This window comes from Oryctolagus cuniculus, chromosome 17 (genome assembly GCF_051225735.1).
Source record: "Oryctolagus cuniculus isolate XC-2025 breed Fujian yellow rabbit chromosome 17, ASM5122573v1, whole genome shotgun sequence".
Classification (NCBI taxonomy): domain Eukaryota; kingdom Metazoa; phylum Chordata; class Mammalia; order Lagomorpha; family Leporidae; genus Oryctolagus; species Oryctolagus cuniculus.
In genome coordinates, this window is record NC_142883.1 from 65,921,165 (window position 1) to 65,937,731 (window position 16,567).

Genomic DNA, 16,567 nt, shown 5'->3' on the forward strand with positions numbered 1-16,567 from the left:
ATAAAGGGGAGAGTGATCCAACATGGGAAGCAAGATACACAGCAGACTCATAGAATGGCGGATGTCCTAAACAGCACTCTGGCCTCAGAATCAGCCCTAAAGGCATTTGGATCTGGCTGAAAAGCCCATGAGAGTATTTCAGGCATGGAAAGCCAAGACACTCTGGCAAAAAGATCTCTGTGAGTGAGATCCCAGTGGAAAGAACAGGTCTTCAAAGAGGGAGGTGCCTTTCTCTGAAGGGAGGAGAGAACCTCCACTTTGACTATGACCATGTCTAAACAACATAAGAGTCGGAGAACTCAAGGGGCTTCCATAGCCTTGGAAACTCATGACTGGTGCATAGGGAGATTACTGATGCCATAAACAGGAGTGTCAATTGGTAAAGTCAACAACAGGAGTCACTGTGCACTTACTCCTCATGTAGGATCTCTGTCCTTAACGTGCTGTACACTGAGGCTTAATGCTATAACGAGTACTCAAACAGTATATTTCACTTTGTGTTTCTATGGGGGTGCAAACGATTGAAATCTTTACTTAATGTACACTAAACTGATCTTCTGTAAAAAAAAAAAAAAAAAAAAGAAAGAAATTATCAATTCCCAACTTGACTCTCACTGGGATTAAACATGACAATAGGTCTGATCTGATTTCATCATCATTTAAAAAAAATCATCTATTATTTTTCACTTTATGTTTCTGTGTGGGAGCAAACTGTTGAAATCCTTACTTAAGGTATACTAAGCTGATCTTCTGTATATTAAGAGAATCGAAAATGAATCTTGATGTGAATGGAAGGGGAGAGGGAGTGGGAAAGGGGAGGGTTGTGGGTGGGAGGGACGGTATGGGGGGGGAAGCCATTGTAACACATGAGTCGTACTTTGGAAATTTATATTCATTAAATAAAAGATTTAAAAAAAAAAAAAGCAGTGTGGTTTTATTATTCCCTGGTCCCTCTGCAGCACTCTGTCAGCTACATAGTGCTTCTTGGGTATTGGTTTGAGCTTGTGTATTTGTTTCCCCTGCAAGATTGTGAGCTCTTGGGAAGGTGGGATCCTGTCTTACTCATTTATGTGTCTCCAGTACTAGGTAAAGTGTTTGGCTTTCTCTTTCAGCTTTAAACAATTGATTGGCATTTTGAAAATGAAGTGAATACATATGCTAGCATAAACTAATTAGGCTACAAAGGATTTTCCAGCAGAAACAATGAAGGGCCTATTCTACCAGCAGTAGTCTCATTTGTTTTTCTCCAAACCATGTTTGCAAGGTTCCGGAGCCCAGATGGGAAAGGTGCTCAAGAGGAACCATGCAGATGTGGTTGTCCCCGTATGGCCTAGAAGTTCTGATCATCATTCAAAGGAGTGTTGTGAGTATCACATGCTGCTATGTTCCTTAAGCCTTGTACTTTTGAGACAAGAATCTATTTGCTGAAGAGGCCCAGTAATTAGCCTAATAAGGATTAATGATGTGCACTTCCCAATATTATGTAGCCATTGTTTTAATTATCTATTTCCAACATGGGTATAATAGTACCTTAATTGAAATAAGAGAGGGAAGAGATGTATAATTTGGGGCATGCTCGGGCTGACTTGCCCCAATTGGTAGAGTTGGAAACATACCAGGGGATTCCAATTCAATCCCATCAAGGTGGCATGTGCCAATGCCATCTCACTATTCCAAGTGATCAATTTCAGTTCATAATTGATCATAATGAAAGGACTAAGAGTCAAAGGGAGCACATAAACAAGTCTAGTATCTGCTAACACTAACCGATAGAATAAATAAAGGGGAGAGTGATCCAACATGGGAAGTGAGATACTCAGCAGACTCATAGAATGGCGGATGTCCTAAATAGCACTCTGGCCTCAGAATCAGCCCTAAAGGCACTCGGATCTGGCTGAAAAGCCCATGAGAGTATTTCAGGCATGGAGAGCCAAGACACTCTGGCAAAAAGATCTCTGTGAGTGAGATCCCAGTGGAAAGAACAGGTCTTCAAAGAGGGAGGTGCCTTTCTCTGAAGGGAGGAGAGAACCTCTACTTTGACTATGACCGTGTCTAAACAAGATAAGAGTCGGAGAACTCAAGGGGCTTCCATAGCCTTGGAAACTCATGACTGGTGCATAGGGAGATTACTGATGCCATAAACAGGAGTGTCAATTTGTAAAGTCAACAACAGGAGTCACTGTGCACTTACTCCTCATGTAGGATCTCTGTCCTTAATGTGCTGTACACTGAGGCTTAATGCTATAACGAGTACTCAAACAGTATATTTCACTTTGTGTTTCTATGGGGGTGCAAACGATTGAAATCTTTACTTAATGTACACTAAACTGATCTTCTGTAAAAAAAAAAAAAAGAAATTATCAATTCCCAACTTGACTCTCACTGGGATTAAACATGACAATAGGTCTGATCTGATTTCATCATCATTTAAAAAAATCATCTATTATTTTTCACTTTATGTTTCTGTGTGGGAGCAAACTGTTGAAATCCTTACTTAAGGTATACTAAGCTGATCTTCTGTATATTAAGATAATTGAAAATGAATCTTGATGTGAATGGAAGGGGAGAGGGAGTGGGAAAGGGGAGGGTTGTGGGTGGGAGGGACGGTATGGGGGGGAAGCCATTTTAACCCATGAGTCGTACTTTGGAAATTTATATTCATTAAATAAAAGATAAAAAAAAAGAAATCATTAAAAGGTTAACTTATTCAAGATTAGATCATCTAACAACTTTCAGTTGACAGCATTCAAATTAATGTTGTTGGTTTATGTTTTCTTCCCTTTGTTGTATTAAACCAACTTGTTCAAACCTTGTTTGTAAAGGCCAGATGATAAATGTTTGAGACTTGGTGGGCCACATATTGTCTCTGTTGCATTTTCTTGTTTCTTTGTTTCTCTATACAGTCCTTTATAAATATAAAACTCATTCTTAACTTAGGACCTGTATGAAGACAGACCTTGGATCCAATTTCATCCATTGCTTGTAAATTAAATACAAATATAATCCGTGGCTCACTAGGCTAATCCTCTGCCTTGCGGCGCCGGCACACCGGGTTCTAGTCCCGGCCTGGGCGCTGGATTCTGTCCTGGTTGCCCCTCTTCCAGGCCAGCTCTCTGCTGTGGCCCAGGAGTGCAGTGGAGGATGGCCCAGGTACTTGAGCCCTGCACCCCATGGGAAACCAGGAGAAGCACCTGGCTCCTGCCATCGGATCACTGCAGTGCGCCGGCTGCAGCACGCTGGCCGCGGCGGCCATTGGAGGGTGAAACAATGGCAAAGGAAGACCTTTCTCTCTTTCTCTCTCTCTCTCTCTCACTCTCTCACTGTCCATTCTGCCTGTCAAAAAAAAAAAAAAAACCACAAAGCACATAATAGGTATTCCATGTTAGAGATATGAGACCCTACAGTGTAGACTTCCAGAAGAAACCTTAGAGATTATCTAGCTGGGACCCATATTTGTTTCCTAGATAATGTAACTAAAATCTCATAAATAAGTATGATTAACTGACTTACAAGTGTTGGAGGGATAGCAGGCCTTCAAATGAGTCCTTATGTAATTCAGTCAAGTCATTTTCACTGAGGATTCTGGAAAATGAAAGAGGTACTTCTGAATCAAAATGACAACTAACTGCAGCTGTTTGCTTCATAGGACTAAGTCTGTATGTAGAGGAAACTTTGGTAATGGTGCTGTTTAAATACCCAGATTCTAATTTACTTCTAGGGTGGCAATGTCTGCTGTATTTTAATTTAAACCATTTTTCCCACTCTCCCTTTTTTGTCCATCTCTATACACCTATCCGTCCTTCCCACCAAATCATAAATGTAATGTCTGCTCTGTAGGTCACAATGTCCCTGTTAGAACCTAACACTGGGAGGCACCAAGATTGGCAGAACTGCCATTTCCTTCTGTTTTTTCCCCAAGCCCTACTACCGAAGCCCCATGTTTGAGGTATGCCGGGGCTACAAGTTAAGGTTGACCAGGGAGGCAGTAATGATGGCTGAGTATTTAAATCCCTGCCATCTATGTAGGAGAACAAGACTGAGTTTGAGGTTCCTGAGTTTGACTGACCCAGTCTCACCACTACAGGCATCTGGGGAGTGAACAGTGTATGATAGCATGCTGCCTTTGCCTCTCAAATAAGAAAAATTAAATTTTCTTCCCCTTCCCTTTATCCCTTAGCCTTTCCAACTCCCGTCTTCACTCTTCAGAGGAAACTAGTGTTATTTACTTTTGTGTCAGATGACTCTGATTTTTCCTTTTTCCAAAGATTTATTTATTTATTTGAAAGTCAGAGTTACACACAGAGAGAAGGAGAGGGGAGAAGGTAGAGGGGAGAGGAAGGTCTTCCATCCGCTGGTTCCCTCCCCAATTGGCCACAACGGCTGGAGCTGTGCTAATGAGGAGCCAGGAGCTTCCTCCAGGTCTTCCCATGTGGGTGCATGGGCCCAAGGACTTGGGCCATCTTCCACTGCTTTCCCAGGCCATAGCAAAGAGCTGGATCGGAAGTGGAGCAGCTGAGACTCGAACCGGCACCCATATGGGATGCTGGCACTGTGGGTGGTGGCTTTACCTGCTATGCCACAGTGCCAGCCCTGACTTTGATTTTTCTTACAAGTTTGGGACATCTTTAAACGAAGCATAACCAAAATAAATACAAACTGTGTGTATTGTATTTAAGAAACATCATAAATTAAAAGTCACAACTGCCTGATTCTAGCATTTTCCCATCAGAAATGAGATAGTAGGCTAAGGGGAAACTTTTATCTTTTTTTAAAAAGATTTTATTTATTTGTTTCAGAGTTATAATTACAGATGGAGAGAAGGAGAGACAGAAAGGTCTTCTATCCACTGGTTCACTCCCCAAATGGCTGCAATGGCTGTAGCTGGGCCAATTGGAAGCCAGGAGCCAGGATCCATGAGCCTCTTTGGGGTCTCCTACATGGATGCACAGACCTAAGTGCTTGGGCCATCCTCTACTGCATTCTCAGGCCATAGCAGAGAGTTGGATTTAAAGTGGAGCAGCTGGGACTAGAACTGGTGCCCGTACAGGATACCGGCGCCGCAAGTAGCAGCTTAGCCCACTGCACTACTGCAGCACTGCACAGGCCCTGGGAAAATTTATCTTAAAGTGATCATAACCCTTCTCCTTTGTCTGTTATATGTCTTGTTTTTATTCATAAATAATTTATGATGTCTCTACAAGTTGTCCCAGTGATATAACACGCAAACTGTCGTGAAAAATGTCAATTAATTCCTTTTTTTTATTATGTTACACTCAGCACTTCAAAATTTCTAGTTCACTGGCCTAGGTGACATGATAGATTTTTATTTTTAGTGAATTACTTTGAATGTTAAGTATTTTCCCCCAAAATTGGGAGTCTAAACTGATTCCTTTCAAAAATCAGTAAGGAAAAGATAATTCAACAAATGGACAGTGGACAAAACCTCAACGACACATAGATGTTCAATAAGTATATAAAGACATTTAAATTTATGAGTAATCAGAGAAATCCATATTCAGCTGGGAACCCTTTTATTTGCCAGTCACATTAGCAAAAAGACAAAGAGCATCCCGAGGTGAAAAGGTGAAGGGAAGAGTCAGTGTTGGGGCATAGCAGGCTAAGCCGTCACTTGAGAAGCGTAAATTCCATATTGGAGAGCCTGGTTAAAGTCTTGGGCCCTCTGCTTCTGAGCCAGATGCCTGCTAGTGCACCTAGGAGGCAGCAGATGATGGCCCAAGTGCTTGATTCCTCGGCATCCCTGTGGGAGACCCAGAATCAAGTATTAGATCTTAGCTTTGGCCTGGCCCAGTCATGGCTGTTTTGGGCATTTGGGGAATAAAGCAGTGGATGGAAGATTCTGTCTTTCTCTCACTCTCTCATTTGCTCTCGCTCTATCTCCCCCTCCCCCCACTCCCATAGTTCAAGTAAACAAATACATCTTTTTAAAAAGGATGAAGGGAAATGAATGTTCTTATATTCTGTTAGCTGGAGTGTAAGTATGTGTGCACAGCTTTTCTGAAGGCAATTAAAATTTCCTATTTCCGTAGTCTTCATCCATTTTCATTCTTTTTTTTGAGATTTATTTATTTATTTGAAAGTCAAGTTACACACAGAGAGAAGGAGAGGCAGAGAGAGAGAGAGAGAGAGAGAGGCAGAGAGAGAGAGAGGGGTCTTCAATCCACTGGCTCACTCCCCAGTTGGCCACAATGGCCGGAGCTGTGCTGATCTGAAGCCAGGAGCCAGGAGCTTCTTCAAGGTCTCCCACATGGGTGCAGGGGCCCAAGCACTTGGGTCATCTTCCACTGCTTTCCCAGGCCATATCAGAGATCTGGATCAGAAGTGGAGCAGCCAGGACTCAAACCAGCACCCATATGGGATGCTGGCATGGCCGGCGGAGGCTTTTCCGCTATGTCACAGTGCTAGCTGCCCCATTTTCTTTCTAGACTTCTATTTTGCAAAATGCTTGTCCATGTTCACAAGTGTGCACAAGGATTTTCCTTGCTGCAATACATAAGTGGACATAATCGAAAATCCATCAATAGAGGGATTATTAAGTAAACTGTGAAATGGCCATCCATACTATAGAATATCATGCAGGAGTTAAATGAATAGGGTAACTGACTGAGTACTAGGAGGGAAAGAAATCCAGGAGAAACCATGAAGTGAAAGAACCAAGTTGCAGGATGTTACTATTTAGGTTAAAAAAAGAAAGAAACCACACAACACAGCTATTATGCTCTATGTAAATATGTTTGTAGGTAATTTTTTGGAAGGATATATGCCAAACTCAGAGCAGCAATTATTACCTCATAGGTAGGGAGTTAGGACATAATGAAGGTCTTCACTATCCCTATCACTTTTTATCTACTAAGAATGTAATGGTATTACTGATAAAATGCAAATAAATAGAAGTAGTTTCTTATTTCAAATTCTGTGCCTTGTTAAAACAACCATAGAATTATAATCGACAGATGTTGATTGTGACATGGAGAGGGAATACTTTTTCTGACATACTGACCTCAAAATAGTAGAACAAGAAAGCTCTTACAATGCAGTTAGTTTTGTGTATTCATGTTTGGGAGTGTGTACTCACAGTGTCTCAGCCCAGCGGTATGCTTTCCATACATTTTCATCATTGAAAGAAATCCAGTTTCCTTGGAAATTTCTGTAAAGGAACACAGTTCACATCCTTGAATGGGTTGGAAAAGAATGAACAGAACGAGGAAAAAAATCATGGCACCCTCATGGGGGAGTATTGAAATACAGAAATATTATCAGCTTTCTAATAAATACCAGTGCTTTTATGTTCCGTAGCTCTCTGCTTCCCAGTTTGCTCACTCAATAAATAATGAGGGGCCACTGACATAAACAATGAAGCATCCTCTCAGAAGCTTAACTTCATCTCTGTCCAGTCTCTTTGACAGTAAAGACAGTCAATCACTTTGAATATTAAGTATTTTCACCAAAATAACTCAGGTGTCTACACTGACTTCTACAAATCAGTGAGAAAAGGATAAATTATTCAAGAAAAAATGGGCAAAATGTATTGTCACCAATAAGAATAATGAAAACCTATGCAGGTAATACCAGTGCTTTGGCCAAGCGCCCTCTGCTGAAATCTTTCCAAGTACTGAATGGATACAGACAATTTAAAATCAGAGGGACTAAGGTGCTGATGTGGAAAGCCTTTTGGAATACAGCATAGGGTAAAAGTGCCGATCACTGAGCCAGGAGCCAAGCATTACCTCCATAGGAAAAAAAGTGAGAGGAGGTTGGAAGGAAAGACACACAGCCTGAGTTACAGGTGATAGAGTGAGGACCAGGGGATGATGAGGGTGTGTGGGGGTTCATTCTTTCACATTTTATCCTACATTCTATGCACTTTTTAAAAAGGGGGAAGGTACTCATAATCGATACTTGTTTACAAGAAGCTGTTAAATGACTTATATTTAGCTTCAACTTTGAATTGCTGTGAGTGCTTACCTTTAACTCTGTCCTCACTCCTCAGCAACAATGAACATGTGTGTTTTAGGTACACATTTTCCTGGAAGCAGGAGCAGCAATAAAACAGATACCTGTATGCTCACCTTCCTGGTGGATATGTCCTCTCGGGTTACTTTATGCTCATCAATAAAAAGTGCCTAACACTGAACACATCTCCCACTAACGGGCTCTTCTTTCTGACTGCTGTGCTTCTGCCTTATAGACCACCACCATTCTCGCTGTCATCCAGGGAAAGACTGTGGAGTCACGCATTTTTATTTTCTGTTACAATCCATTGCACCATTCTTTAAGCCAGCTTTACAGATGAGGATATTGAATCCAAGCTAAATAACTTGTCCAAAGTCACAAAGCTAATCCCTGGGAGACCTGTGTTCAAAGCCAGGCAACCTGGCTCCAGAATCTATCCTTAAACCTGTTGTATCATCTCTAATAAGTCGGGATGAGGGCTGTGTTTAAGAATGGGAGTAAAGCAATGAGGTAATAGTATGGTGAATGTCAATGAATAAAGAATCAGGAAAAGGAGTAAGGGCAATCACATGAGACTGTAGAAGGGACACAAGTCTAAGAAGAGAAGGAGGATAAGAAAGCTCACAAGCAAAGTGGCCACTTGGGGGTGAACCAATGGAAAAAGGAAGACCTTTCTCTCTGTCTCTCTCTCTCTCACTGTCTAATTCTGCCTGTCCAGAAAAAAAAAACACACACACACAGAGTCAACATAAGGTGGGGACTTGAGGAGGGCTCAGAAGATCTTGGGGAAAAGCTGCTGAGACAGGCAGGCTGTAGGGAACCATGAGGAAGGGAGATTCTTACAATATGCTGAAGGTGCCGTTGTAGCTGTTGGGCTCTGGTACAGGAACTTTGTGAAGCTTCTGCACTGGGCTGAGGCCAGTGCATGAAAGTGTCTCATCTTTGCAGGTGCAGAGCTCACAGACATTTATGGTGGCAGCCGCATTCAGGGGTTGATCTGTGACTTCAGTTAGGGTTGAGTGCTGAGTCTGAACCTGGCCTGGATGTAGATCTGTAGTCTTCTTCAGGGATGGAGAATGGCCAGCTTTTGCAGTGGGTACCAGAGTTATGGTTAGCTCCATCTTGGAAGGCTGAGCTATGACACTGGGTGATGTTGGGTGCTGAGCTTGATGCTGACCTGCTGTTGGAACTGTCATCTCATTGTCCCCTGGGGACTGAGTTACGAGCTCCTTTAGTGGCTCTGTAGACTGAATTAGGGTCATTTGCATGGTAGTAGAAGGTGTAGCCTCTGTAGTACGTTGTGGAGTTTGGGTAATTTCCAGGTCCAGAGGCTTGACTGTGACTTGAGGCAGGTTTGTATACTGAGTCTGAATCTGGACTGGAGGTGAAAATGTCACCTCAGGGTACATTGGATAAGGAGGAGGAGATATAGACTTGAAGGCTGTAGAATGTTCATCCTGTGTAGTGGGTACCTGAGTTATGGTTGACTCTAACTTCGAAGGTTCAGCTGTGCCACTGGGTGACATTGGATGCGGAGTTTGATCTTGACTTGGTTTTGGAACTACCATCTCATAATAAACTGGAGGCTGATAGACCACTTCATTATGTGGCCCTGGAGGCTGCCCTGAAGTCTCCTGCATGGTTGGGAGTGGTTCACCCTCCACAATGGATTCTGGAGTTAGGGTAAGTTCTACATCAAAAGGTTGAACTGTGACTTCTGTCAGGGTTGGATGCTGAGCCTGAACCTGGTCTGGTTGTGAAAGTACCTCCTCATGGAGCACGGGAGGTACTTTAGTCTTCTTCAGGGCTGTAGAATGTTCAGCCTTCCTGGTACGCTTTGCATTTATGGTAAGCACTGTGTCCAAAGGCTGAACTGTGATGTGAGGCAATGTTGGATATTGAGCTTGATTATGACCCAGTGTTGGAACTGTCACCTCTTGATGTATTGGAGATTGGGTTACACCCTCCGTGGGAGGTTGACTGGAGGTCTCCTGCATGTCTGTAGAGGGTTCAGTCACCACACTGCTGGTTTCTGGAGTTATGGTGAGTCCCAGGTCCAGATGTTGAGTTGTGACTGGAGTCAGGTTTGGAGATGGAGCTGTAGTCTTGCTCAGGTCTGTAGGATGCTCAGCCTCTGTAGTAGGTTCTGTAGTAATGGTAAGTGCCAGGTCTAAAGGTTGATTTGTGACACTGGGTGATAGTGGAGGTTGATTTTGACCCTCATGATGCACTGGTGGCTGAGCTACAGATTCTTTAGGTGGAGTCTCCTGCACATCTGTGGCAAGTTCAGCCTCTGTAATGGGCTGTGGAGTTATTGTAAGTGCCAGATCAAAAGGTTGAAATGTGATGCGGGGTGATTTTGGAAACTGAGCTTGATCCTGAGCTGGTGTTGGAACTGTCATCCCCTGATATCCTGGGGGTTGAGTTATACCCCCCTTAGATGGCCCTGGAAGCTGAACTGGGGCCTCCTGCATGATTGGAGAAAGTCCACCTTCCATTCCAGGTTGTGTAGTTATGGTGAGTTCCACATCCAAAGGTTGACCTGTGACTTTGGTCAGGTTTGGTTGCTGAGTTTGAAGCTCCTGCTGGGTTGCAGACGATTGAGTGTTAGGGAAGTCTTGTGCCTCGGCTGGGGCTATATTTTGCACTGGATCTTGTTTTGCCTCCTTGAGGGGCTCTAGAGGCTCAGCTCGAGAAAGTTCCATCTTTTCAGGCAGTGCCGGAGGCTTGGCAAGAGGAGGCCCAAGCTGGGTTGGAGAAAATTCAACTTGCTTGGTGGGAACTGTAGGTTGGGCAGGTCCTTCCTGCTGACTCCAGTAAGGATAAACTTCTGGAGTGGGCTTTAGGGTTCTGGTAAGGTCAATATCCACATGTTTTGGTTTGGTTTTAGACAACCTTAAATGCTGAGTTCTGAGTATTTCTTCTGGAATATGAGGTGAAAATGTCATATTCATTGGAATAGCATCACTCATCTCTGGGAAGATATCTGAAGGCTGGTTTGTGTTTCCCTGTTGGAGTGGTAATTGGTAAGCACTCACGGGGCGCTCTAGAGGTGGAACGGAAATCCCCTGCTGGCTTGGTGAAGGTTCCTTCAGTTCTTCAGGCTGAGCTGGGACCCCTGGAAGTGGGGAGTGCTCATCCTCTTCCAGGGGCTTTGGCTGCTGAGCTGTGTCTGCCTCCTGGTCTTTCAAAGGCTCAGGCTCCGTAGGGAACACTGAGGCGTGGGCTTGGGCTTCCTGATGGATTGGAGAAGGTCCAGCCTCCACGGGGGTCTGTAAAATTTCAGCTGTTTCCTCCTGCTGGGTCGTAGAGGGTTTCTCATCCTGCATAACTTCTGGAGATTGAATTGGCAGTGGTTCGACCTCTTCAAGAGGCGTTGGAGGCAGAGCTGCAACTGAGGCCTGCGTTGTTGTGACCTCGTGGCTGACTGGAAATGTTTCCACTTCTGCTTCAGGTTTTGGTGTTAGGGTCAGCTGCAGGTCTGGAGGTTTAGTAGTCACATTGGGCAAGTCGTACTGCTGAACTTGATGGTGACCGGGAGGTAAAATGGTCACTGTGTGATGACTTGGAGGCTGGGCTGGGACTTCTGTCTTCTTTCCAGAAGATTCAACCTCCTCAGAAGACTCAGAGGGCCGCCTTGGTTGCTCCTGCTCACTGATATAAGGTTCGGTCTCCATAGGAGGGACTGGAGTCAGAGCTATGGCCTCCAGCTGGCCTGGAGGAGCTTGAGTCTCCACCAGGGCCTCCGCGTACTGAGCAATCTGCTGCTGTTCTCTGAGAGAAGGCTCTGTCTCCACGGGAGGGCCTGGAGGAGGCTGGGTCTCCACCAGAGCCTCCGCATACTGAGCTATCTGCTCCTGTTCATGGGGAGAAGGTTCTGCCTCCACGGAAGGGCGTGCAGTGTGAGCTCTGGGTGCCTGCTGGAATGGGGAAGGTTCCGTCTCTGCAGAAGGGACCGGAGTCGGCTCTGGGGGTTCCTGCTGGGCTGGAGAAGCTTCTGTCTCCAGGGAAGGGCCCAGAGTTTGATATGGGGTCTCCTGCTGGGCTGGAGAGGGTTTGTTCTCTACAGAAGACTCAACATACTGAGTGGGCTGCTCCTGATCACTAATATAGGGTTCTGTCTCCACAGAAGGGCCCGGAGTCTGAGCAGAGCCCTCCTGCTGCACTGGAGAAGAGTCCCGCTCCATGGTGGGCTCCGGAGTTATGGTCAGCGCCACATCTGCAGGCTTGATGGTAACATTGGGCAGGTTATAACGGTGAACTTGATTCTGATCTGGAGACCAGTCCGTCCCCTTCTGAATCTGTGGAGTCTGAGCTATGATAGTCTCTTCAGGAGATTCTAGCGCTTGAGCTCGGGGATCTTGCTGTACTGGAGATTTGACTTCCACAGGGAGTGCCGAAGGCTTCTCCGGGGCTTCCAGTTGGCTTCTAGAAGGTTTGATCTCTGGAGACTCAGAAGGCTGAGCAGGCTGCTCCTGATTGCTGGAGGAATATTCAGTGTTCACAGGCAGGCCGGAAGGCTGAGCTGGGGCCCCCTGCTGGGCTACAGATGGGCTGACTTCCTCAGCATACTCTGAGGGCTGAGCTGTGGCATCATTTTGGGTAGAGAAAGGTCCAGTCTCCTCAGGGAGATCTGAGGTCTGAGCTAGACCCTCTTGAGTCCAAGATTCCACCCTCCCAGGGAATTCTGGTATCTGCTCTGGGGCCTCTTGTTGGGCTGAGGGGAGTCCCACTCCCTCAGGATGCCCCAGAGGCTGAGCTGGAGCCTGCTCCGTGCTTGGAGTAGACTGAACTTCCTCACCTGCCCCTGAGGCTTCTGTCAGCTCCGTGTCTGCAGGTTTCAGTGTGACGCTGGGGAAGTTTGCTTGGAGAGCTACAATCTGAGGTGAGGATGGAGTGTTAAGACTGTGATACACTGATGCCTGACCTACTACTTCTGCAGTAGCAAATGGATTCTGAGCGGGGGCCTCCTGCTGCAACGGAGATGCTTCTTCCTCGGGCTGCTGCAGGTCTGCACCTGGGCCCTCTTGCTGGGGTGAAGAAGGTTCATCTGGTTCAACGGCCTGTGGAGGCGGAACTTGTTCTTCTTGCTGTGCGGAGGAGGATTGGATGGGCTCCTGAGTCTCTGGATTTTTAGTCTGGCCTTCCATCAGGAATTGAGATGGTTCAGCCTGCTCAGAGGGCTGTGCAGGTTCTCCTGGGTTCTCCTGGGATTCCGTAGGAAAACCACCAGGATAGACCCCATAGTCAGCCGGCAACACTTGATTTTGACCCTGAAGCTTGGCCGCTTTGTCTGGAGTTCCAACACCAACCTTAGGAAGCCGTCGACGCCGAGCTAGATCTTTCTTGGGGGTCGGGGTGAAACAATCAACTTGTTTCCTTGTGAATCCTGACTGTCTAGAGGCAGAACGAATGCTTCCAATGACTGGTGAATCTTTCCTTCCAGTCGAGGAGGCAGAGCCAGGGGCTGAACCTGATCCCCGTCTAGCACGGGAATGGCCTCTGGTAGCCTCTGTTGTCGAGTCAGCCTATTGAAATACTGCTTTGGAACAGCAAGCTGTTCTGACTCTGGGGGCACCCCTTGAGCTGAATCCATGTCCAGAAAAGGAAGCAAACTCACAGTGGACTCTCGAGGCGAGGCCAGCATCTGGGAGAGAGCAGAAGACCCCAGGTAATCAAAGCCGCCGGGGTCTGCCGGGGGTGTGAGTGCGTCAGGCGATTCAGGTGGGAAGTTCGGGGAGTGGGAAGACCAGGGCTCAGAGAGCCAAGGGAGGCTGGAGGTCAGCTGGACCAGGTCCTGGGCCCACTCCAGAGGCTGAGTCGCCTGGACTGGCAGCCACAAAGGCTGCCAGTTGAAGAGGAGCCATGGGACCCACAAGCACAAAGGGGTCATTGATGGGGTTTTCAAGATACAGTGACTCAGGCTGCTGGGGCACACGCAGTATGCCCTGAGCATGAGCTAATGAATTTTCAGGATACAGTAACTCAGGCTGCTAGGGCACACACAGCATGCCCTGAGCATGAGCTAATGAATTATGGCAGCCCCTTAGAGGGCATGCCTTAGCAACTGTGCACCCCGCCCCACCCTTTATGACACCTGACCTTTATTTACACATTCTTTATTAGGCTCCGCCTCCAGGGCTCTTCTGCTTTGAGCCAGGGCAGCCTTTTTCTACAGCCACTGGGTCACAGACCCAGGTGGCTCCAGAACCCCAGCAGCCCACTAGTGTGGGGTGGGGCTGGGGAGGTGGACTTTCCCAAGGAAGTAACAGGGCTGGTTTTTTTTTGGGGGGGGGTCTTCAGAGTTATCTGGTTCTGGTTGCTAGCTTGAAGTTTCCTCCTCCAAGTTCAAATCCAAGAGCTGTCTTTCCTCCCATCAGGGCCCTAACTGGCCCTATTATGCTTATTTATTATGGAATGAGGCCATTTCCTCTAAAGTCTCAGTATCCTTGTTTTCATATTTGACAGTTCTGTTAGGTAGGGGCTACAATGAAATCAGTTCTTAGAAGATTTCTGTAGAGACATGGGCAATTCAGTGTGGGTGTGATGATTAGAACAGAAATCAATAGCAGTTTACATTGGCATAGGAAAACTTCCTCCATTCTACCCTGGCTCAGTACAGCTGCTAGCCTAGAAGTAACAATGGCACTTTTTCGTGGTTTTACCCTGTGTGGCCCATAGAGAAGATACGTAAGATGTTAATGTCCGCAAAGCATACTGCTGTGACCAGAACCCAACTGACTTCCTTCAGAGCCCTTTTCATAATCTATTTTATTATGCACTGTCTGACACAGCTTCTACTATGGAAACTCCAAGAGAGGTCTCTATCTTATTCCCAGTACCTAGCACATGACTTGGCATATGGTAATGATTTTCATATTTTTAAAATTTGAAATGATTATTTGAGAGAGAGCTCTTATGTACTGGATTATTTCCCAAATACCTGCAATGGCTGAGATGGGGCCAGTCAAACCAGAAGTCAAGAACTCAATCCAGCTTTGCCATATGGGTGGCAAGAACCCAACTACCCAAGCCGTTGCTGCTCTCAAAGTCTGCATTAGAAGGAAGCTGAAGTTAGGAGCCAGATCTGTATGTTGAACCCCAGGTACTCTGAATGTGGGATACAAATGTCTTTATTGCCAAATACTCCAGTAATGGTGTTAAAAATGGAAGTGAGGCTGGCGCCGTGGCTCAATAGGCTAATCCTCCACCTGTGGTGCCGGCACAGCGGGTTCTAGTCCCGGTCAGGGCACCAGATTCTGTCCCGGTTGCTCCTCTTCCAGTCCAGCTCTCTGCTGTTGCCCAGGAGTGCAGAGGAGGATGGCCCAAGTCCTTGGGCCCTTCACCTGCATGGGAGACCAGGAGAAGCACCTGGCTCCTGGCTTCGATTCGGCGAGGTGTGCCAGCCGCAGCGCGCTGGCCGCAGCGGCCATTGGAGGGTGAACCAATGGAAAAAGGTGCTCTGAGGCCAGTGTACCATGCTGATCCGATGGCAGGAGCCAGGTGCTTATCCTGGTCTCCCATGTAGGTGCAGGGCCCAAGCACTTGGGCCATCCTCCACTGCACTCCTGGGCCACAGCAGAGAGCTGGCCTGGAAGAGGGGCAACCGGGACAGAATCCAGCGCCCTGACCAGGACTAGAACCCGGTGTGCCGGCGCAGCAAGGCGGAAGATTAGCCTATTGAGCCGTGGCGCCAGCCTGGAACATCTTTCTTTCTCTGTTTCTCTCTCACACTGTCCACTCTGCCTGTCAAAAAAAAAAAAAATGGAAGTGAAGGGGCTGGCGCTGTGGCTTAGCATGTAAATTCGGTAATTCTGTGCCTGAAGTGCTGGGATCCTGTTCCAGTCCTACATGTGACTACAAGGTGTACAGATTTTATTCTGGTGGGTATGAGTCCAGACAGGTGGAATGCAGGCAGTTTCTTCAGTAATTGCACTGGGTAGACTTCAGTGGGATTGAGAAATTTAGAACTAATTGTTGCAGTCCTGGTGTTGCAGGGTACAGATCTCCCAGGGTGGGGGGTATTTTTTTTAAATGAGCTGATGTTGGTGCTAACCCCCAGAAATGAAAGGGCATCGCTCTGGCTCATACAGTGTGTGAGTGTAACTCTGGAGTAATGCCACAAACTATCACCATTGCAGGATGTAGAGAATCTTTGCTTTGCCCTACAAGTTGTGCTGACTGATTCTGGTAGGAGTGTTACAGAGGCCCACTGTGAACTCTTTTTTGCAGACTCTGGAGCTCTGTAGCAGTGGGGGATGGTAGGGGAATAGTGTGGCTTCCCTTCTCCATGCCTGGAAGTTGCTGAGACCCCAGTTAGCTCCCCAGGCTGAATATGGCAGTCCTGTCTTGTATAGATGACATAATAATGACACGTGGTAGTGTATGAATCCTGGAGAATGAAAAAAACAGTCATTTAGAACATCTATTTTAGACCATAAATGATAACAAAGCACTTTCTATTTGTTCTCTTTCAAATAAAAACAAGAATAAATATATAAATAGTTTTAAAATGTAGCTGGAAAAACCTTTCAAATTTTGAGATTTGAGTAGATGTAATGCTATTTTTTTTTTCTTCCCGAGAGGACACACATAA

At 46.1% G+C, this 16,567-nt stretch overlaps 1 protein-coding gene across 1 annotated transcript in view; it reads right to left on the minus strand.

Moving 5' to 3' along the window:
• Positions 1-8,217, minus strand: part of LOC149121313 (leucine-rich repeat-containing protein 37A2-like) — a 43,016-nt gene extending 34,799 nt beyond the window's left edge. The window contains 4 exon segments of the mRNA XM_089317025.1: positions 3,511-3,582; positions 7,094-7,165; positions 8,002-8,044; positions 8,169-8,217. Coding sequence (XP_089173151.1) covers positions 3,511-3,582; positions 7,094-7,165; positions 8,002-8,044; positions 8,169-8,217 — 236 coding nt within the window.
• Between the last annotated feature and the right edge of the window lie 8,350 nt (positions 8,218-16,567).